At 49.4% G+C, this 16966-nt stretch overlaps 5 protein-coding genes across 5 annotated transcripts; 3 read left to right on the top strand and 2 right to left on the bottom strand.

Moving 5' to 3' along the window:
- Positions 1-2392: 2392 nt before the first annotated feature.
- On the bottom strand, positions 2393-2752 carry EPUS_06587 (uncharacterized protein; the record flags this gene model as incomplete). The annotated part of the gene is made up of 1 exon (XM_007801735.1): positions 2393-2752. One exon carries the CDS (start codon positions 2750-2752, stop codon positions 2393-2395), a length of 360 nt encoding a protein of 119 aa, XP_007799926.1.
- A 643-nt stretch (positions 2753-3395) lies between these two features.
- EPUS_06588 (uncharacterized protein) lies at positions 3396-4853 on the top strand (the record flags this gene model as incomplete). The annotated part of the gene is made up of 3 exons (XM_007801736.1): positions 3396-4082; positions 4147-4641; positions 4692-4853. 3 exons carry the CDS (start codon positions 3396-3398, stop codon positions 4851-4853), a joined length of 1344 nt encoding a protein of 447 aa, XP_007799927.1.
- A 5163-nt stretch (positions 4854-10016) lies between these two features.
- EPUS_06589 (uncharacterized protein) lies at positions 10017-10595 on the top strand (the record flags this gene model as incomplete). Its single annotated transcript, XM_007801737.1, has 1 exon — positions 10017-10595. One exon carries the CDS (start codon positions 10017-10019, stop codon positions 10593-10595), a length of 579 nt encoding a protein of 192 aa, XP_007799928.1.
- Positions 10596-10942: 347 nt separating this feature from the next.
- Positions 10943-14247, bottom strand: EPUS_06590 (uncharacterized protein; the record flags this gene model as incomplete). Its single annotated transcript, XM_007801738.1, has 7 exons — positions 10943-12388; positions 12438-12452; positions 12504-12651; positions 12737-12750; positions 12801-13150; positions 13703-13737; positions 13793-14247. The coding sequence occupies 7 exons, from the start codon at positions 14245-14247 to the stop codon at positions 10943-10945; spliced, it is 2463 nt and encodes an 820-aa protein (XP_007799929.1).
- Positions 14248-15625: 1378 nt separating this feature from the next.
- EPUS_06591 (uncharacterized protein) lies at positions 15626-16766 on the top strand (the record flags this gene model as incomplete). Its single annotated transcript, XM_007801739.1, has 3 exons — positions 15626-15745; positions 16005-16345; positions 16418-16766. The coding sequence occupies 3 exons, from the start codon at positions 15626-15628 to the stop codon at positions 16764-16766; spliced, it is 810 nt and encodes a 269-aa protein (XP_007799930.1).
- Between the last annotated feature and the right edge of the window lie 200 nt (positions 16767-16966).

Raw genomic sequence — 16966 nt, forward strand, 5'->3', positions numbered from 1 at the left:
GGGAACGCGTGGCGCTTTGACCAAGCTCTTTCTTTCTTTCTTTTCAGAGCGATTGGTCTGCTCGCGTTGACCATTTTTGTCTTGCCGCTACAGGATAAGGTGTCCGCTGCAGTCGTCTGGCTCAATGTCTTTCGGGTCTCTTGGTCGCACCATTTCCCCCACATGCTCTTTGCGGAGGCTCTGGCAGGTGCCGGCGGCCCGTCGCGACAGTCCTCCAGTCGCTCTGATGGCCAGCCAACCTTCCGTAACCGGGTCGCAGGATCTGTTCAACTGTCAAATGCTCTTCGCTGATGCTTGCAGTCTTTCTCGTGCGTAGTGTTTGACAGATGTAAGATGTATGTGCTTAGTCGTTAGCACTACAGCGGATATCAGAATTCATTGCGCGTGGAAGATCAGCTGACTCAGGCAGTCGCTTATACGTGCAAATTTATCACCGTCTACTCCTGCGTGACAGAATATAATACCCATTTCTTGAAGGCAAGTCATTGCGTACCCAGGGGAGCAATTGTTTTCGGCACTCGGTGATGCCCTTACTCGTCCTTTAAAGCGCCATCTTCTTTCGGCTGCATCCCATGAGACGCTCACTGCATGCCCTTCCGATTTAGGGACTTACAAGAACGTACTAATAGCGTGCCATCCCCTGGAGGCGACAGTGCCTGATTTGTCTTCAATTGCCTTCAATTGTTTTCACGTCTTGATTAAAATTATCCTCCGTCCTAATATGGATGGAAATCAATTTCATTCCTCTTCTGCTTAGATACTCTTGCTGATGATGATAGAAGAAATCAGATCCGCTCGGAACACGCATTCGTTGGGACATCAAGAGTAGAAGGCGGATTGAGGTCGCAAATACTCTTTTGAATACTTCTCAGACACCTCATATTCAACATTTTGTTCCGCATCTTCTCTCATTGATAACGTGACGAGGTTTCCCTTTACTCGCCTGGTCTGTAAGAGTGACATCTTCTTCATAGGCAGAGTATGGTTAGGGTCGAAGTCGGATTACTTCCGACTCATCACATCTGCTGACGAAGCTCTTTGCTCGTCAGAGAACCTGTCAAGGACTCCTACGTAAACGATTCGCATCTCAACTATTGTCCCCTACCGGCAGTTGGCCCTGGCCCATTTTCAGCACGCTTGCAGCAAGGAAGTCCATGGTTCGCTGCCTTATTGTCTCATCTCTTCAGAGCCATGCTTCTTATCCAAACACATCCCCTATATCTTGTCGGAAATTTTCGTCTACAGGACTAGCCCAGCACTAAAAATCAGGAACCCACATCTGATGGTGCTGAACCAGCCAACACCAATTTCTTCAATTGCGGACAAGATAGCAGTCGATCCTGCCGCTGCAAAGAGTATCGCACCATATATCGCCAGAAACAAAATCTGCTGATCGACCCTTGGATTGCATGACGTCCAGGCAATCAGTGTCCTAAACTTGGGAAGCAGAAGAGCTGTGCCACGCCCTGGCCCAACATGGCCAGAAGCGGCACCAGAACAACACCCACCGCCCTCTCCACAATCCAGCCATACACGAGCATTCGAGCCGGAATGACGACACCATGAGTACAAGACAGCTTTTTAGCCGGTCTTCACGGACAGGACGGCCTTGTTTGGCAGTCCACTTCTTGACAGTAAGGTCTGCCCAGCGACCTCCAATAAAGGTGCCACAGATATAACCAATACCAGGAGCGATATAGAAGGAGGCCGGACCGAATAGGCGAGGTGAGACGAAAGCGCGGACTCATTACTCAAGACATAACGAATCAATGTCAGCAAGTTGTACATGTTCCACACCAGAAATGGAGACGCGAGTGCAGTAGCCATGTGATTAGGGTGCGTGACGACCAGCGTCACAACTCTACTTGGACTGATCAGACAGGCCATGGCTTTGGCCGTTTTTCTGGTTGCTCAGATTGGATGGCTGGTCGATTGCCTTCGCCGGAATATTTTCTGGCAGCAGGAAGAAATCCAAGATAGTGGCTGATCCCCCGAGCGCGCTTTGGAGCCAGAAGATGTTTTTCCAACCCCTGAACATCACGATGATCTCTCTAATGAAGGGTTTAAATGGTGGACCGACTAACGTACCTGAAAAGAACAGCCCTAAAGCTGTCGCACGGTTTGTCGACGTGTATATGTCGTCAAGACATGAAGTTCTTACATTTTGAAACGAAGTACCCTGAACAGCGGACAAAAGGCGGAAGATAAAAATACGACGTCAGGTTCGAGGAGTGCTGTGACTATTGAAAAGGCGAAGAAAGCTGCTGCAGTTATAATGCATATCTAAGATGGTATATAAATAACTACCCTATTCAACATTATTGCTAACCTACCCAACGCCGTTCATAGACTTGGCCTAACGGACTCCACTAACAAGGAACGATACCCATAGCTATGAGGTATAAAAGATTACCCAGATTGATGATGCTCCCATGGTTTTATATTCTGCAGCAACATCGGGCACCGCTGACAGGATGGAGGTCGACGAGATAGGAGCCAGAGACCCGCACAGCGATAGCACAGCAGTAATGGCCATTTTTCGACGTTCTAAGAAGCGCTCATATTGTGCAGAATCGATCTGGGTGGACTGGTTCAATGCTCCATGAGGTTCGTGACATGAGAGGTGGTTTTCAACCTGGTCAAGGCAAAATGCATGGTGCGCCTCTGGAGCCTTCTCGATATCCTCAATGGTTTCTGGTGGTATTTCTGAGAGTATGGTCTCATCTTCCATTCGAGGAGCGCTTGTAACCATGTTCATGTCCAATTCTCATGCGAGAGTGGGAGACTTAACATTGAATATCCAACCTAGAATGGGCGAACGCGAGCGGTAGCTTGAGATAATGAATGAATGGAAACTAAAGAAATATAACTCGACAAGGAAAGGAAAAGATGTACAGGCAATGGACAGGGGAATACGCTTCCGAGTCATCGTCTGGAAATCCGCAGAGACATCCGGCCTAGAGATTTTTTGATTAATGGCGTTGCTTGGCGTTCTCTGAGAATGCCAAGATGCCAAGATGCCGAGATGCCGAGCTTCCTTTTCGAGAACTCCTGGAGTCCAATCACTAACGTGCAGGATGAAATGAACGTGTAATAGTAGTCCACGATCAGCCTCCTGACATCGTATGCTGGCAGCATCTATAGCCTATAGATCCAGGTAGACTTCTTTGAGTACAGAGATGAAGCGCTCGATGGGTATTGAGTTCTGTGTTAATCCTCAAGCTTGCTCCCCTTCTTTGCCATTCCCGTTTCATTTGTGATATTGCTCAATTCCTACTTCTTGATCTGTGCTTTTCGCAAGGTTGAATATCGACGCAGCCAATTGCCAGCTTTTTTCCTACTCAATATTTCAGCAAGCAAGCATCTTGACACGGCAGCACGTTCCTGGCTCCGCTATGAACACGGAAATCCATGCCGTTCACCTCGCCCACCAACCACCATCCTCGATCTGGGACGTGGAGATCAAAGATGGCAAGATCACCTCCGTCCAGCCAAGTGTCAGTGCCTCAGCCGCTTCTCCCAGCGGGAAACATTCCATCCTCCTCCCATCCCTCTGCCACCCACACATCCACCTCGACAAAGCATTCCTCCTGTCATCCGACTACCCGCAATACGCCGACCTCGCTCCCACAGCCGGCACATTCCAAGAAGCGCTCTCCAACACCGCCCAAGCCAAGACACGCTACACGCGCTCTGACCTCGAACAGCGAGGCTGCCAGCTCATCGGTGAGAGCATCAAAGCCGGCGTAACGGCCATGCGCGCCTTCGTCGAAGTCGACCACGTCGTCGAATTCCTCTGCCTCGAAGTAGCATCGCTCCTGAAGAAGCGCTTCAAAAAGGCATGTCATGTCCAGATCGTCGCGTTCGCTCAAGACCCCATCTTCTCCAGCGAGCACGGCGACGAGAATCGAAGATTCCTCGAGCAGGCGCTAGAAAGGAGAGAAGAATTCGGAATCGATGTCCTCGGCACAACGCCCTACGTAGAAAGCAGCAACACCTCGCACAAGAATATCGACTGGGCCGTCCGCAAAGCGCGACAGCACGATCTGCATCTCGATTTCCATCTCGACTATAACCTCGACGTATCCGCTCCCGATGATCGACGCCGTGCTCGAAACACTGCAACGACATGACTGGCCCAAACAGAGCAGTGATAGTGACACCAATACCGAACCAAAGACAAAAACAAAGACAAAGACAATAGCCCTAGCGCACTGCACCCGGCTAACCCTCCTCTCCACCCGCGAATTCCAAGATCTCGCAACCCGAATCCGCGACTCAGACCTCCCAATCTCACTCATCGGCCTGCCGAGCAGCGACGTCTACATGATGGGTCGTCCCACCTCCTCATCACCTAATCCCGCACAGGACAGGAATAGAAACCTCAGCCGACCGCTAGGCACCCTCCCCATCCCGACGCTGATCAAGGAGTTCAATCTCAACGCCGCGCTCAGCGTCAATAATCTCTCCAACCCCTTCACGCCGTACGGCACGGCGGATCCGCTGCAACTGGCGTGTTGGGGCGTGGGGATGTACCATGCGGGGGCGGAGGGGGATGCGGAGGTGCTGTATGAGTGTGTCAGTGCTAGGGGGAGGCGAGAAGGGTTAGGTGTCGAGGTTGGAGATGTGGTTTCTGCGCGGGTCAATGAGGGGAAGGATTGGGAGGGAAGGGGGGCTTGCTGCTTTTTCAGGGTGGTGAGGATACGGTTGTCGATATTTGTGATGAGAAGGCCGTTCCTGGTAGCGGAGATAAAGTTGACTCGACCGTGACTGTGCTGGGGAGGGGCATGAGATCGGTGCGGGATGTGGTCTGGTGTCCGCCTGAGACGGGTAGGAGAAAAGTCATTCGATGACTGGTTTACGGTCACGCAACGGCCTCGCCTTTCGCTTTCCAGGCACGAGGCAGCAAACGACTAATGACGTGTAAATACAAAACCCTCTCAAGCTATCAACCCGCTAATCATCCATTCTGGATCAAGCAATGACGGTGGTGGGAAAGGAAAGATCTGGAAGAACGCAAGGACTCTGCGTAGGTTTATAAGAACTGCACGGATGAGTCCCTGAGGGACTGGCTGGCATCCGAAGGGGATCCTGGTAGGAAGACTCCACGGGCGGTTCAGTCTCGACTGAAAAAGGGGATCCTGATAGGAAGACTCCACATAGGAAGACTCCACATAGGAAGACTCCACATAGGAAGACTCCACATAGGAAGACTCCACATAGGAAGACTCCACATAGGAAGACTCCACATTGGAAGACTCCACATAGGAAGACTCCACATAGGAAGACTCCACATAGGAAGACTCCAAGACTCCACAGGCGGTTCAGTCTCGGTTGAACACGTTTTCATTTCATTTCATTTCATTTCGTAGATTTCGTAACTGATGTTCTTCTCGGCCGTATAGTATACCAAACTGAGCGATGTTCCGAATCTCGGTACCCATGGTACAGACCAGATATTTGCCTTGCCAAAACAGCGCTTACTTGTCACTCTGACACAACGCCAACTAAAGACCAAACTCCAATTGCGACGGAAGACTTCTCGAAGAACGCCAGTAACATCTAAAAACCGCGATATCAGAGAATAAGAGAAATGGCTTACCGTCCGTCCCTGCACGGACCGGCAGGTATTCCGAGCAGGGACCAACGATTACCAACTGGCCCTACGCAACACACCCTGCAGTGTGTGTTGCTTAGCACATAATCATCCGAAGATAGGTCAGCCCTTGCTCCGCCCACAAACACACAATACGTCCAGATATACAGCCTTCGCAAAACTGAGTCATCCGCCCCCTCGTGATGAATGCGTACCAGCCAGATAACATTCCTTGTGGCTCGGCCAAACTATGACTCAGTTTGCGAATGCTACAGAAATGCAACCTACCGGACCAGTCCTCAACGAAATTGTTGCAGTATAGCTTTCTCGCGTTCGAAGGAAGAGATGAGCGGAATTTCTTCTTCTTTCCTGACCAAGTTACTGAGAACACCTCAAAATCTTATGCTTGTCTCCTCCTCTTTCCCTCCCTTTGACAGATCTCGAGGTGCCGCTTGTGGTTATCTTTCCGAGATGTCTCATAGCCACATGCACACACAAATTGCTGCACATCTGGGAACAGGTCTTTGTGGACTGTGCGCCTGTGGCGCTGAAGACTCCGAGTATCAGCCAAAGACTTGTGGCAAATATCGCACATGGATGACTTGTGTGTCGCCAAATGCCGCCTATCACTTAACTTAGCCAATTTTACTTCCTTCTGTTACAGGAGTGGGTTTCTTACCCGAACTGGATCTTATTCGGGAAGAGACCAGAGCAGTGCAGACATTTGTGACGAGACAATCGCGGCAGTGGCAGCGGCATTTGCGACGATGCAGAAACGCTTGACTGGGGCTCTTTTAGCGGCTGGCTTAGAGTGGGCGGTGCGTATGACGCGCTAGACTCGCTAGGCTGTGGAAGAAGACTCGAGCCGAACGAAGACAGTGCTTGTGGAGATAAAAGAGTAGACCAATTGAACCAAGGAGATTTTGGATCTTGAAGGAAGGAGGCGGTGTCGGCGTAAGGTACTGTGTTGTTCACTATGTCAGGAAAGGATGAGGGAGTATAGCTATCAAGACCAAAGTTGAAGTCAGTGTTGGGGTAAGAGTCGGCAGAGGAATCCAAAACTGGTTGCTGGGAAATACAATGCGGATGAAATTCCAAGGGGTCAGCTTTCTTCTTTTCAGGCGTGAGATTCAAGCTGGTAGGTTCGCCCCTTGGTTCGACGGTATCAGGACTGATGCTTGAATACAAGCTAGATCTGTTGCTAGTAAAAATGTCTCCCAAAGTTGGATCAGAAAAAGAATTGTCGTCCAAGTACGGGTCATCCGTAGTATGTCCAGAACTCAAGTAATACTCCTGCGCTGTCGAGTTCGGGGGCCACTTTGACAAGTGGGTAAAGTCGTTGAGGTCACATCCGGTAGAGTCGAGGAAGTCGTTGCGTGTTTGTGGCGGGCAGGCTGCCCAGTGCTTTACGTGATGATCATTGTGGTTCGCAGGTATGGTGCGGCCGCGAAGACAATCAGTCTCCGCGGGACCTGACCAATTGCGATGTTAATGGAAGAAAAGTCGCTGAAAGAGACATGAATGAGTCAGCAATGTCCTAGAGCAAGGGAGACACAAGTAAATGCTGCTCGCAACAATGGCATTGGAGCGACATAATCACATACCTACAGCAAGCACAGCCTGTTGGCTGGCCGCTGTGGTTGAACACAGCTTCTAGATTGTGTGAGCAATCAGTACGAGACGAGAATTGGTTAGAGCAGCCTCGTAGGCTGAATGACGAGTGCAGTCGCACCCTGGGAGGGTGGAGTGAAAGGAAGAATGGCGAGGGGGGACCTCCCCAGATAAATAAGAAAGCAAGCTCATCGGGCGAGGGGATACTGGAGCAAAGTTTCTATTGGTGGCCTCTCTCTCTCGTGTATTTAACCCGCGGCCTGGTGTAGCGACTCTCCCATTTGCCACGCAGCTCTCGCTACAAAGATCTATTTTGATTGTGCAACGTGTCTAGCAATCAACTCTCTCTTTCCCATGATCTTGTGCATGAAGATGTTTGCCTTCTTCGCCCGGCTGACGCAGTCCTCCAGAGCACCACCTTCAATTCGTCATTTGTGCCAAGTGTGCTTGTCAGGTGTCCCTTGAGCTTTTGAGGACGTTCCTCTGAGCCTATCGTTTGGGGCCGAAGCTACGCGCCAAAAATAAAGATAGTTCCGTACACACCACAATTTGCTATTGCTATTCAGAAGGGTATAGGCAACCCATTTCGCTCGTTTACGGCAGCTACTCTTTTAGGCATTGAATTAATTGCCTTATTGATCTCCTCCAGCGTGATTTTATCCCATTCCTCCTCAATAGCCCTGCGTAATTCTGTCGGATCGAGAATTAGCCTCCTATTCTTCAGCCTCTGTTTGATTATCCTCCATATCGACTCAACAGGGTTGAGATCTGGCGATTCTGGAGGATTTGATTCGTATTGGATTCCTAATCGTCGTTTTGCTTGTTTGCACTTGTTATCTGCGTTACCACGCGTGCCATGGCTATTATCATTATCCTCCAAAAGTATCCAATCTGACTCCTAATTAGGAGCAACAACACCCTCCAAAATCTCCACATAATCAGCTTGTGTAAGCCGTCCTGAGCCCCCTACGCCAGTGTAGAAGTGTAGCTCACTCTTGAAATTATAGCCAATGTACGCAAACACGTGCCAAATCTGATTGCGCCGTTTCAATCGAAATTGAATCTTTTGAGGCAGATTTCGAGCCTTTTGGCCACAACGACGATGAATTCGAGCCCGTCGTTGTAGGCCATAGGCAAAGTGACATTCGTCACTAAAACGGTAGTTGTAAAAGTCTTTTTCTATCTAACGTCGGCGCTCAAATCCCCAAATTACACGCTTTTCAATTGAGGATTTTGCAATGTATTTTTTCTGTTGTGCGACAAACGTCCCAACACCATATTCAGCCATATTTCGTTGAATTACACGTTCAGATCCGTGAGCTAGACCAAGAGCGCTTACATTGGCCAAATGAGAGGCAGTTCCAAAGCGAAATGAAGCATTTTCGACTATCTCAATAGCCTCTCGTTCATGAGGCGCCAAAACTGCTTTTCGGCCACGGTTATGGATTCGTTCGCTTCGACGCGCTGTTTTCGACTTAAGGATTCGATAGCCTGCTGCTTGCCCTATGCCATGTAGCTTAAATAGCTCTTTTCGAGTTATTTTGCCTGCAGTAGATTCTGCGTCAGCAAGAAGCCGTACACGACGCGGAGTATCAATGATTGTTCTTGGCCTGCGTGACGGCTTTGGGCTCAAATTAATCGCAGGATCAGGGTTTTGGCAGTTTCTTCGGCTTGTTACGCGTATCCGAGCCATTTTGCAAGTAATTTGAGCTTGAATTGGTAGAGAAATAGAGCGTTGAAGATAGAGGGTATAACCAGGGGTGTACGGAACTATCTTTATTTTTGGCGCGTAGCTTCGGGCCTCGGTTTCCCACCATGACAACCGTCGAAAGTCTGACCCGCGAGGCCCATATCTAAACACCAATCATTAGATAACGTCCCGGACACGATTGAGGTGTAAATCAAGTGATCGCGAGCACTTCAGTCAATGAGGCCGCGCGTGCCCTCCAGTCAGCAATGTTCCTATAGCATTGGACAACAGATCTGAGCCGCCTGAGGCTCCTGATGTCAACCAATCACCTGAATTCTCGGTTCATAGCACGACTGCTTTGTGTTGAGGACAACAATAGCATCTTATCAATACTTAGGCTCAATGCATGAATTTGATCATCAACGTTCCAGAATCTGAGATCATGTCTGTGAGCCTTCTGAGGCCCTTCATGCCAACCAATCACTTAAACTCTCCACTCATATCACGACTACGTGGGCGTTGAGGACAGAAACAGCATCTTACTAATACTTAGGCTCAATGCACGAACTTGATCATACCATCCAATCACCTGAATCCTCCACTCACATCACAGCTCTCTCTATTGAGGACAGAAACAGCATCTTATCAATACCTAGGCTCAATGCACGAACTTGATCTTCGGTATGCACGAATCTGGGGCCATGTCTGTGAGCCTTCTGAGGCATTTGATACCGTCCAATCACATGAACCCTCCACTCACATCACAGTTCTCGCTATTGAGGACAGAAACAGCATCCTGTCGGTACCTCCTAGGGTTGAATGCATGAACACTGATCGCCACCTCCTGAGGCGCCTGATGCCCTCCTATCAATGAACTGTCCCTCTGTCCCAAAAACAAGAATTTCCCATCTGAGGCTCCTCTAGAACACCAATGACGACGAGTCTAGCATAAGCTCGGGTTCCCCTCTATAGCATATTCCACGATAGAGCCGTCATGTCTGAGCATTGGTATATAAACCCGAGGATGGGTCTCCGGAAAGCCTCTCGGGCCTCACTCCAAAACACCCCTTTATTTTCTCTAGAGCCAGACAAGCCATAATATAAGCAATGACGCCGAAAATGGCTGTGAACTTGCCGAATCATCCCTTCCTTACCCAAGATACCTGTTTGCCCAACTCACCACAAAGGGCCAGTGACCTTTCGCAAAAACATGAGACCTCCTCCAACAAACTCTCAGCCTGCAAGCGCAAGAGGATTGACCAAACAGCTTCTCAGATTGGAGAAGGACTTGACCCCTCGCCTTTGTCGTCAATCACAGGTCATCTGAACCACCGGGCTACCATCGCGCATGGCGAGGAATACTACCCATTGCACCGACCCCGGTCCGAGGCCGGAGATGCAGTAGCTAGGCACCTCACAGAGCCGGCTGCAAACTCGCCAATGGCAAGATGGAAACGAGAGAGTGTCGAGAAAGAGCCTTGGAACAGTACCTCCAGGTTGGATGCTAAAGATGGGGAGAGAGCACTTGAGGTACATAAAAGGAATACTGATCTAGTCTCAAAGGATGGTAACCATGTGACACCTAAGACAACACCATTCTCTCACTGGACCTCCTCCAAGGCTACAGAGTATTGTGACGGTGCTTCGGAAGGTGGAGCTTGTGCTGATTTGGCTGGAGTTGGGACATGGCTGAGATAGCGGGTTCTCACGAAAGCGCATGGATTACGCCGCAGGAGCGAGGTGAAATTGCATTCAATTTCTATCGAAAACTTCAGCAAAGAGCATTAGGTATTCAACGAACCATTTCAGCGCGAGCTCGATCATTGTGTATCACTTTTCTGCACTTACTGTTTGGAGCAACCCTGAAGCTATGGAGCCCAGACTCTGCTGCATTGCCCATTAGCACCCGTCAGCTCTACTCCTTTTGATGCTTGTTAAATCCGTATGCTCTGTGGAGAGCTCCAGAACACCAATCCCGCTATGCAAGCACGGTTCCCTTCCCTATCCATAGACCAGAAATATTTCCAGGAAGGTTCATGCCAATTTCAAGATTTCGATGCCGCCCTCATTCCGTATGCCTCGACGACCTCCGCAACCTGGTTGGCAAGTTTCTCCGCATCCCTGGCTGAATGGGCTTCCGCGTAGACACGAACAGCATCCTCCGTCCCTGAAGCGCGTGCAAATGCCCGTCCTCGGTTGGTAAGGTTTACGTAGTGATCAATCCTGGCCTGGGCACCAGCAGGAGACTCCAGTCTTCTCTCGGCATCAACAGCTTTGAACACATTCCGATCTGGGACAACAACTCTGACGAGCTTGTTTGGGAGGTCAATATAGGTATTCATCCAATCTTGCGGAGACCAGGCACGATGTGCAAGGGCAACCTCAGTCAACAGCATATCGGACAACGCATCGCCAACTGCTTGATTGATGAGATCGGTCAGTGCATCGAGTGACTCAAGAGCATGCTTCTGGCCAGGAGACTGCGGATCATGACTCTTGATGATATCGATGGCATTATCGTTGAAAAGTACTGTGCCGTGACCGTTGGCTTCGAAATAGACGCCAATGTCAAATCGTTTGGCGGCATGATGGAGATGTTTAACACCAGTGGGGGTGCAATCAACTGGTAGTTTCATCACCTTCTGAATGTACTCGGTCGAGGCGCCATTCGCATAGGCAGTCTGGACAACACCAATTTTGAGCTTGTCGCCAATGCCGGCTATTCTCGCTTGATCCGCAATGAAGTTAGCTGCCAAGGTTGCGATTCGATCTCCGTCAAGTAGATGAAATTCCTTGTTGTCATCTATGAAGTAGTATACAATGCGATCGGCGTCTCCATCAAGTGAACAGCACCGTTCAAAAGGTACAGCATTCGAGGAGGGAGGAGCTCGCTGCTTCGTTTTGACGTAGTCGGCACCACACTGGAAAATAATCAGCAAACTGTTATTACACGCCACGGACAGCATCACCTCATAGTTCAATGCTTCTGGTTTGATCACATCATCGTTGACAACTTTGATGTCTATGCCATCGTTGCTTGCATTGGGAAGATATTTGAGAAGATCGTGGAGTTTCGGACCACCAACCCCGTTTGCACAGTCGACAGTGAGATGTCCCTTGATCTTGCGACCGTACATAGCTTTTTTAAACGCATTGGCCATTTTCTTGTAATAGCCTGCCTCACTTGCTTCACCAAATGGACGAGGAGAGTTCTTGGTGTTGTGACAGCGGACCATGTGATGAAGCATAGGTGTAGTAAGGATGCCGTAGTCCGTGTATTCGACGTGCAGTGCGTCGAGAGATGCTTTCAAGGCCTTGATCAGGTGAGGGCCGGAAGCCCGAGTGTCACGAGCGAACACCACCCTCGATTTTCGTGTATGGACTTGATGAACTGGATCAACAAGCAAGTCATTGGTCAACTTCTCGTAGACGTCGCCGAATAGAGCATTTTCCGTGTTAGCCAATTTGGTGGCATATTCCTCCCATTCTTGCTGTTCAACCGTCAGATACGGGATGTTAGCGCTCGCGCTTTGGTCATACCTCCAACATATCGCCCTGATCCTAGCTTAGTTATCGATCCTGGCATGAGAGCAGGCACAGACATACCATAGGATCCACCACCTTGACTCCGTTATCTTCTGCCGGATTGTGACTTGCAGTGATCATAACTCCAATGGTGGCTTCATTGCGTCGCTTCGACCTCAATGCCGCAACAATACCGACAGCATATACCACATGATCGAGGCCCAGATCCCTACCACAGACTTGTTAGCGGGAGGTCCCAGTTAAATCTCGAAGTCGCCCGGTGCTGCGGAGGTACTGAAATGAGGGTCGCTCACGCTTTCATGCGAAACTGCAGATTATGTATCAGCTCAAATGCTCGCTTGTGTTGATCTGACTTACTCCAGCTGTACCATACTGAAATCTCTTGCCTTCAGGGAGTGGATATGGAGCGGCATTTTGAACCAAAGCACTCTTGACCTCGTCCTGGATTTTTACTACCGGCTTAGGCTGGTTGAAGATCGAATCCATGGTTTCGGCCTTTGGACGGGATCGGAGAGGTGAGAGACCGAGCCGATCTCTAAATACCTTGGGTGGTCGAGGCGGATCAAAAAAGCGCTCTGATGGTGGATATGCAGGAACTTCTCCTAGTGCAGGTAGGATTTGTGAGATCGAAGATTGCCGTCGGGTTCGTGGACGTGGACGTCGATCTTCTTCGTCAGATGATGAAGTGGAGGAGGATGACGAGGACACTAGAAGGTGAGCTGGTAAGGTTGTGGCCTGAATGCAGAAGGAAGAAAGATAACTACTTGTGGGGAGGGGAAAATTGGAGCTGCAAGCTGTTAGACGATCGGCAAAAGTGGAGGCACGGAGTTAGCCGGTGGTGGGCGGCGCAGGGACGTTGTTGGTACCGGGTTGATTAGCGTGATGCCTAGAGAGAGAATGGTGGGGGTAAGCCAATAGGCGTTGAATAGTGAATTAGGCGGTGAATAGAGTTTCGGGCCCTGAGTTTTGTGCCCTGATCTCAAATGCTTGAAGGTAGGTCGGCATGCAGTGGCAGGAAGTTCTTCAATGTGCAAATGCTGTGCTTGGCAACGCAATCCAGTGCTTGTGATGCGGGACATTGATACTGACATAACACAGTTGCACCATGGCTGAGCTTTGCTGATTCTGTAGCTTGATATTTGGTGGTTTCTATCCAGGAGTCTGGTGCTACACATATATTGTTGGTTGCCTGCTGACATTGGGTCTGCTGAGGCACCCTGTGGGTCCAGGGTGGCCTCCTTAAGCCTTAAGTCGTTCACCTGCCATGTCTTCTTGTGCATCTTTGAGCAGGAAGCTGAAACCAAAAACAGTCAGCGTTCACTTCAGAATAAATTTTCCTTGCTACTTACTTGTACCACCAATAGGTTGGGAGTACTGTTCCCAGATGCCACAAGCTGTGGGCATCAATCATACCCCCAACGGGAGGAAAATCCAGCAATTCGAAGCTCATCGCAAAGACGATCCAAGCCACAATGAGCCCAGGCCATGCAGCCCAGATTTTATGCATCTTCCGGTACCGCGTGATGCTGAACCAGCTCCAAAGGATATTCTGGACAATTCCAGCAACCACGTTGGCTGCCATGTTATAGGTATAGTCCCACCTCCAGAAGGTCAGATAGGAGACATGAGCAGCATACAAGGCCAGGCACGTCCAAGTCCAGATGTTCAACAGTCTCTCCTTCTTTGATTGTTCGAGCCGAAACACTCGAATTGGTGTATAATATAGACCGTAGAAGACGCTGGCACCTGCCGCATAATAGTCCAACTTCTCCGTGAGGTTGAAGTCCCTCGAATGGAAGATCATACTGAAAACCCAGCTTACGAGGCCAAAATACCCGAAGCCAAGGTAGTACGGACGTAATGGGTAGCTAGCAGGAATGAACTCCCTGACTTTGGCCAAGCCATGCTGATGCGCCAGATAATTGAAAATAGAGAACAGTACAGAAAAAGGCTCTTGCATCCCAAGGAACCGGTGGAAAGGCCACTTGCCATGGAATTGGACAACTGCATTGGTTAGAGGAGGATTCTGAGACAGCCTCTGATTTGTGATGATATGTTGACATGTCTGGTCGCATTCACGTGGACAAGTCCAGAGCATAAGTCGAAGGTGGAATGCTAAACGTTACATTCAGAACAGCTGCAGCAAACGGCCAGGGCGGTACTTACGAAGCGAAGTCTTTCCACTGTGACAATTGATACTTTCGCATACCTGACCTCGTCAGTTGAAGATATTGGAGGGCTAATAGGCACGTTCTGCTACCTTTACACATTCTCGGAATTCTGGCAATCGGTCTCCATATGATGCATCACAAGTGCAAGTGAGCAGGAGTATCGTCAGAAGCAACAGCAGCCAATGAAGTTGCCGGAGCAATGGAATATAGATTATCATGGCAAGTAGTACAAGGTATGAAAGCAGTCGCCTGCATGGGGAAATCTCCCCCAAAAAGAAAAAAGAAAAATAAGAAATTTGATGGACCAAAAAGAGGAAGCAGTCGGCACGAAAGTTGACCCGCCAAGCACTTCTTGATTGCACCTCCCAGCTCCTGGCTATAGCACAGCAACGAAATTACAGAATTACCACAAAACTGTTGAAGATATCGTCTTTTTTTCCCAAAAAAAAGAATTCAATCAAAAATAAAACGTGGACACGCCGGTGATCGAAACCGGGACCTTCCGCAGCATTTGCATAGAGATACAATGCAAAGCGGATGTTATACCACTAAACTACACGCCCAAGATGTGAGTGTTTATGGGTACAAAACAATATAAAGCCTTATAAAACACCAGAAAGCTTCTTATCCTTTGCTAGGTTGGTTGTATGTCAGAAAATATTCAAGAAATGATGCCAGCTCCGAATTTGAACGATACAATAGCATAGAAGGCTCGCGGGAGAACAGGTTGGTCACAGAATGGGGCAGAGAATCAATGTGACATCGATCTTCAGACATACCACATATAGTAGCCCGGTTGCCTCTTTCGTTAGTGAACCGAGGTAGCCCCCCCGCACCTCGGATGGCTTCCCTATTCCCTGTACAATACTCCGTACGGAGTAGTCAGGGACCGGGAAAGACGACCTACTACAGAATTCACAAATCATCCGTTTCAAAAACAACTCGCCTACATAATCAGCACTCCCGAGGAGTCCCCGCTCGACATCAAGCATTTCTCCATATCTATCCACAATGAGCGGTCCCGGTGCCGGTTTCGAATACCCCGCAGCGGAAGTCTCATGGCTGAAGCGAGATGTTCTCTTGTTCGCAAACAGCATTGGATGCACTGCCGATGAGCTACATTTCCTTTATGTATGCTACCGCCATTGTATTGTCTTCATCTCTGAGTTCATATTGCGGAAATGGGCATTGAATGAAGTTTGCGGGAAATAGGAACTCCATCCCAATTTCTCCGTCTTTCCCACCTACCCAATTATCCTGCGTAAGTCACGTCGATTGCGCCCCTTATTGCGGCTTTCTGCATAACCTTGCCAACCTGTTCCTCACTCCTCATATCAGCATTCAAAAAGACCTCCCAAGAAGTGATAGACTTCTACTCTGTCCAAGCCAGCATTTCTATCCCCAATGTCCCGGTCAACGGCTCATCCAGTTCCTCAAGCCCCTTCCGCCAACATCCGCTGGTAAACGATTCGAACTCCGTAGCAAAGTGATAGGGGTCTACGACAAGGGCAAAGTGGGAAGCGTGGTGGAGACCGAGCAGTTGCTGGTGGAGAAGAAGGGAGGAAATGAGGAAGACGTCTACGCACGGATGGTGGGCAGTGCAGTCTTCATTGGGCAAGGAAACTGGGGTGGGCCAAAGGGACCGAGTACGGCAGCGTTCCCCCCACCAGAAGGGAAGCCGGAAGGAGCGTTTGAGTTGAAGCTGAGCAATGAAGCGGCATTGCTGTATAGGTCAGTGGTCGTTGGGGTGCTTTTGCGGGTTTGCCCGTGCGGCCTTTGCTGACTAACATGGTTTACTGACAGGCTCAACGGGGACTATAATCCTCTCCATGCAACTCCCGAACCAGGCCAGAAGATGGGATTTGGTGGAGCCATCATGCACGGTCTTTTCAGTTGGAACGCTACCTGCCATGGGCTGCTTAAGGAACTCGGTGGTAGCAATCCCGCCAATATCAAAGAGTTTCAAGCCAGATTCGCAAGTCCAGTCAAGCCGGGAGATAAGCTACTCACAGAAATGTGGAGGACTGGCGAGAAGAAGGACGGCTGGGAAGAGATAAGATTTCTAACCAGAGTCGAAGGTGGCAAGGTGTGTGTGAGTAATGGAAGAGCAATGATGAAATGCGTGGAAGGAGGGACGAAAAGTAAATTGTAACCAATATCGTCAACCGCCAATTGTGTCTGCAGGTCTGGAGTGTGATATGCATGATATGTGCACGATCCGAAAAGTGCTCACTTGAATGAATCCATTGACCAAAATCAGCGTCAACTCGAGGGGTATCTAAGTAAACTCGAGGAGCTTGCAAATCGTATCTAGGAACTCGTTTCAATCGTAATAGCAAGAGGTCGGACCTA

The sequence above is a fragment of the Endocarpon pusillum genome (genome assembly GCF_000464535.1).
Source record: "Endocarpon pusillum Z07020 unplaced genomic scaffold scaffold1352, whole genome shotgun sequence".
Lineage (NCBI taxonomy): Eukaryota > Fungi > Ascomycota > Eurotiomycetes > Verrucariales > Verrucariaceae > Endocarpon > Endocarpon pusillum.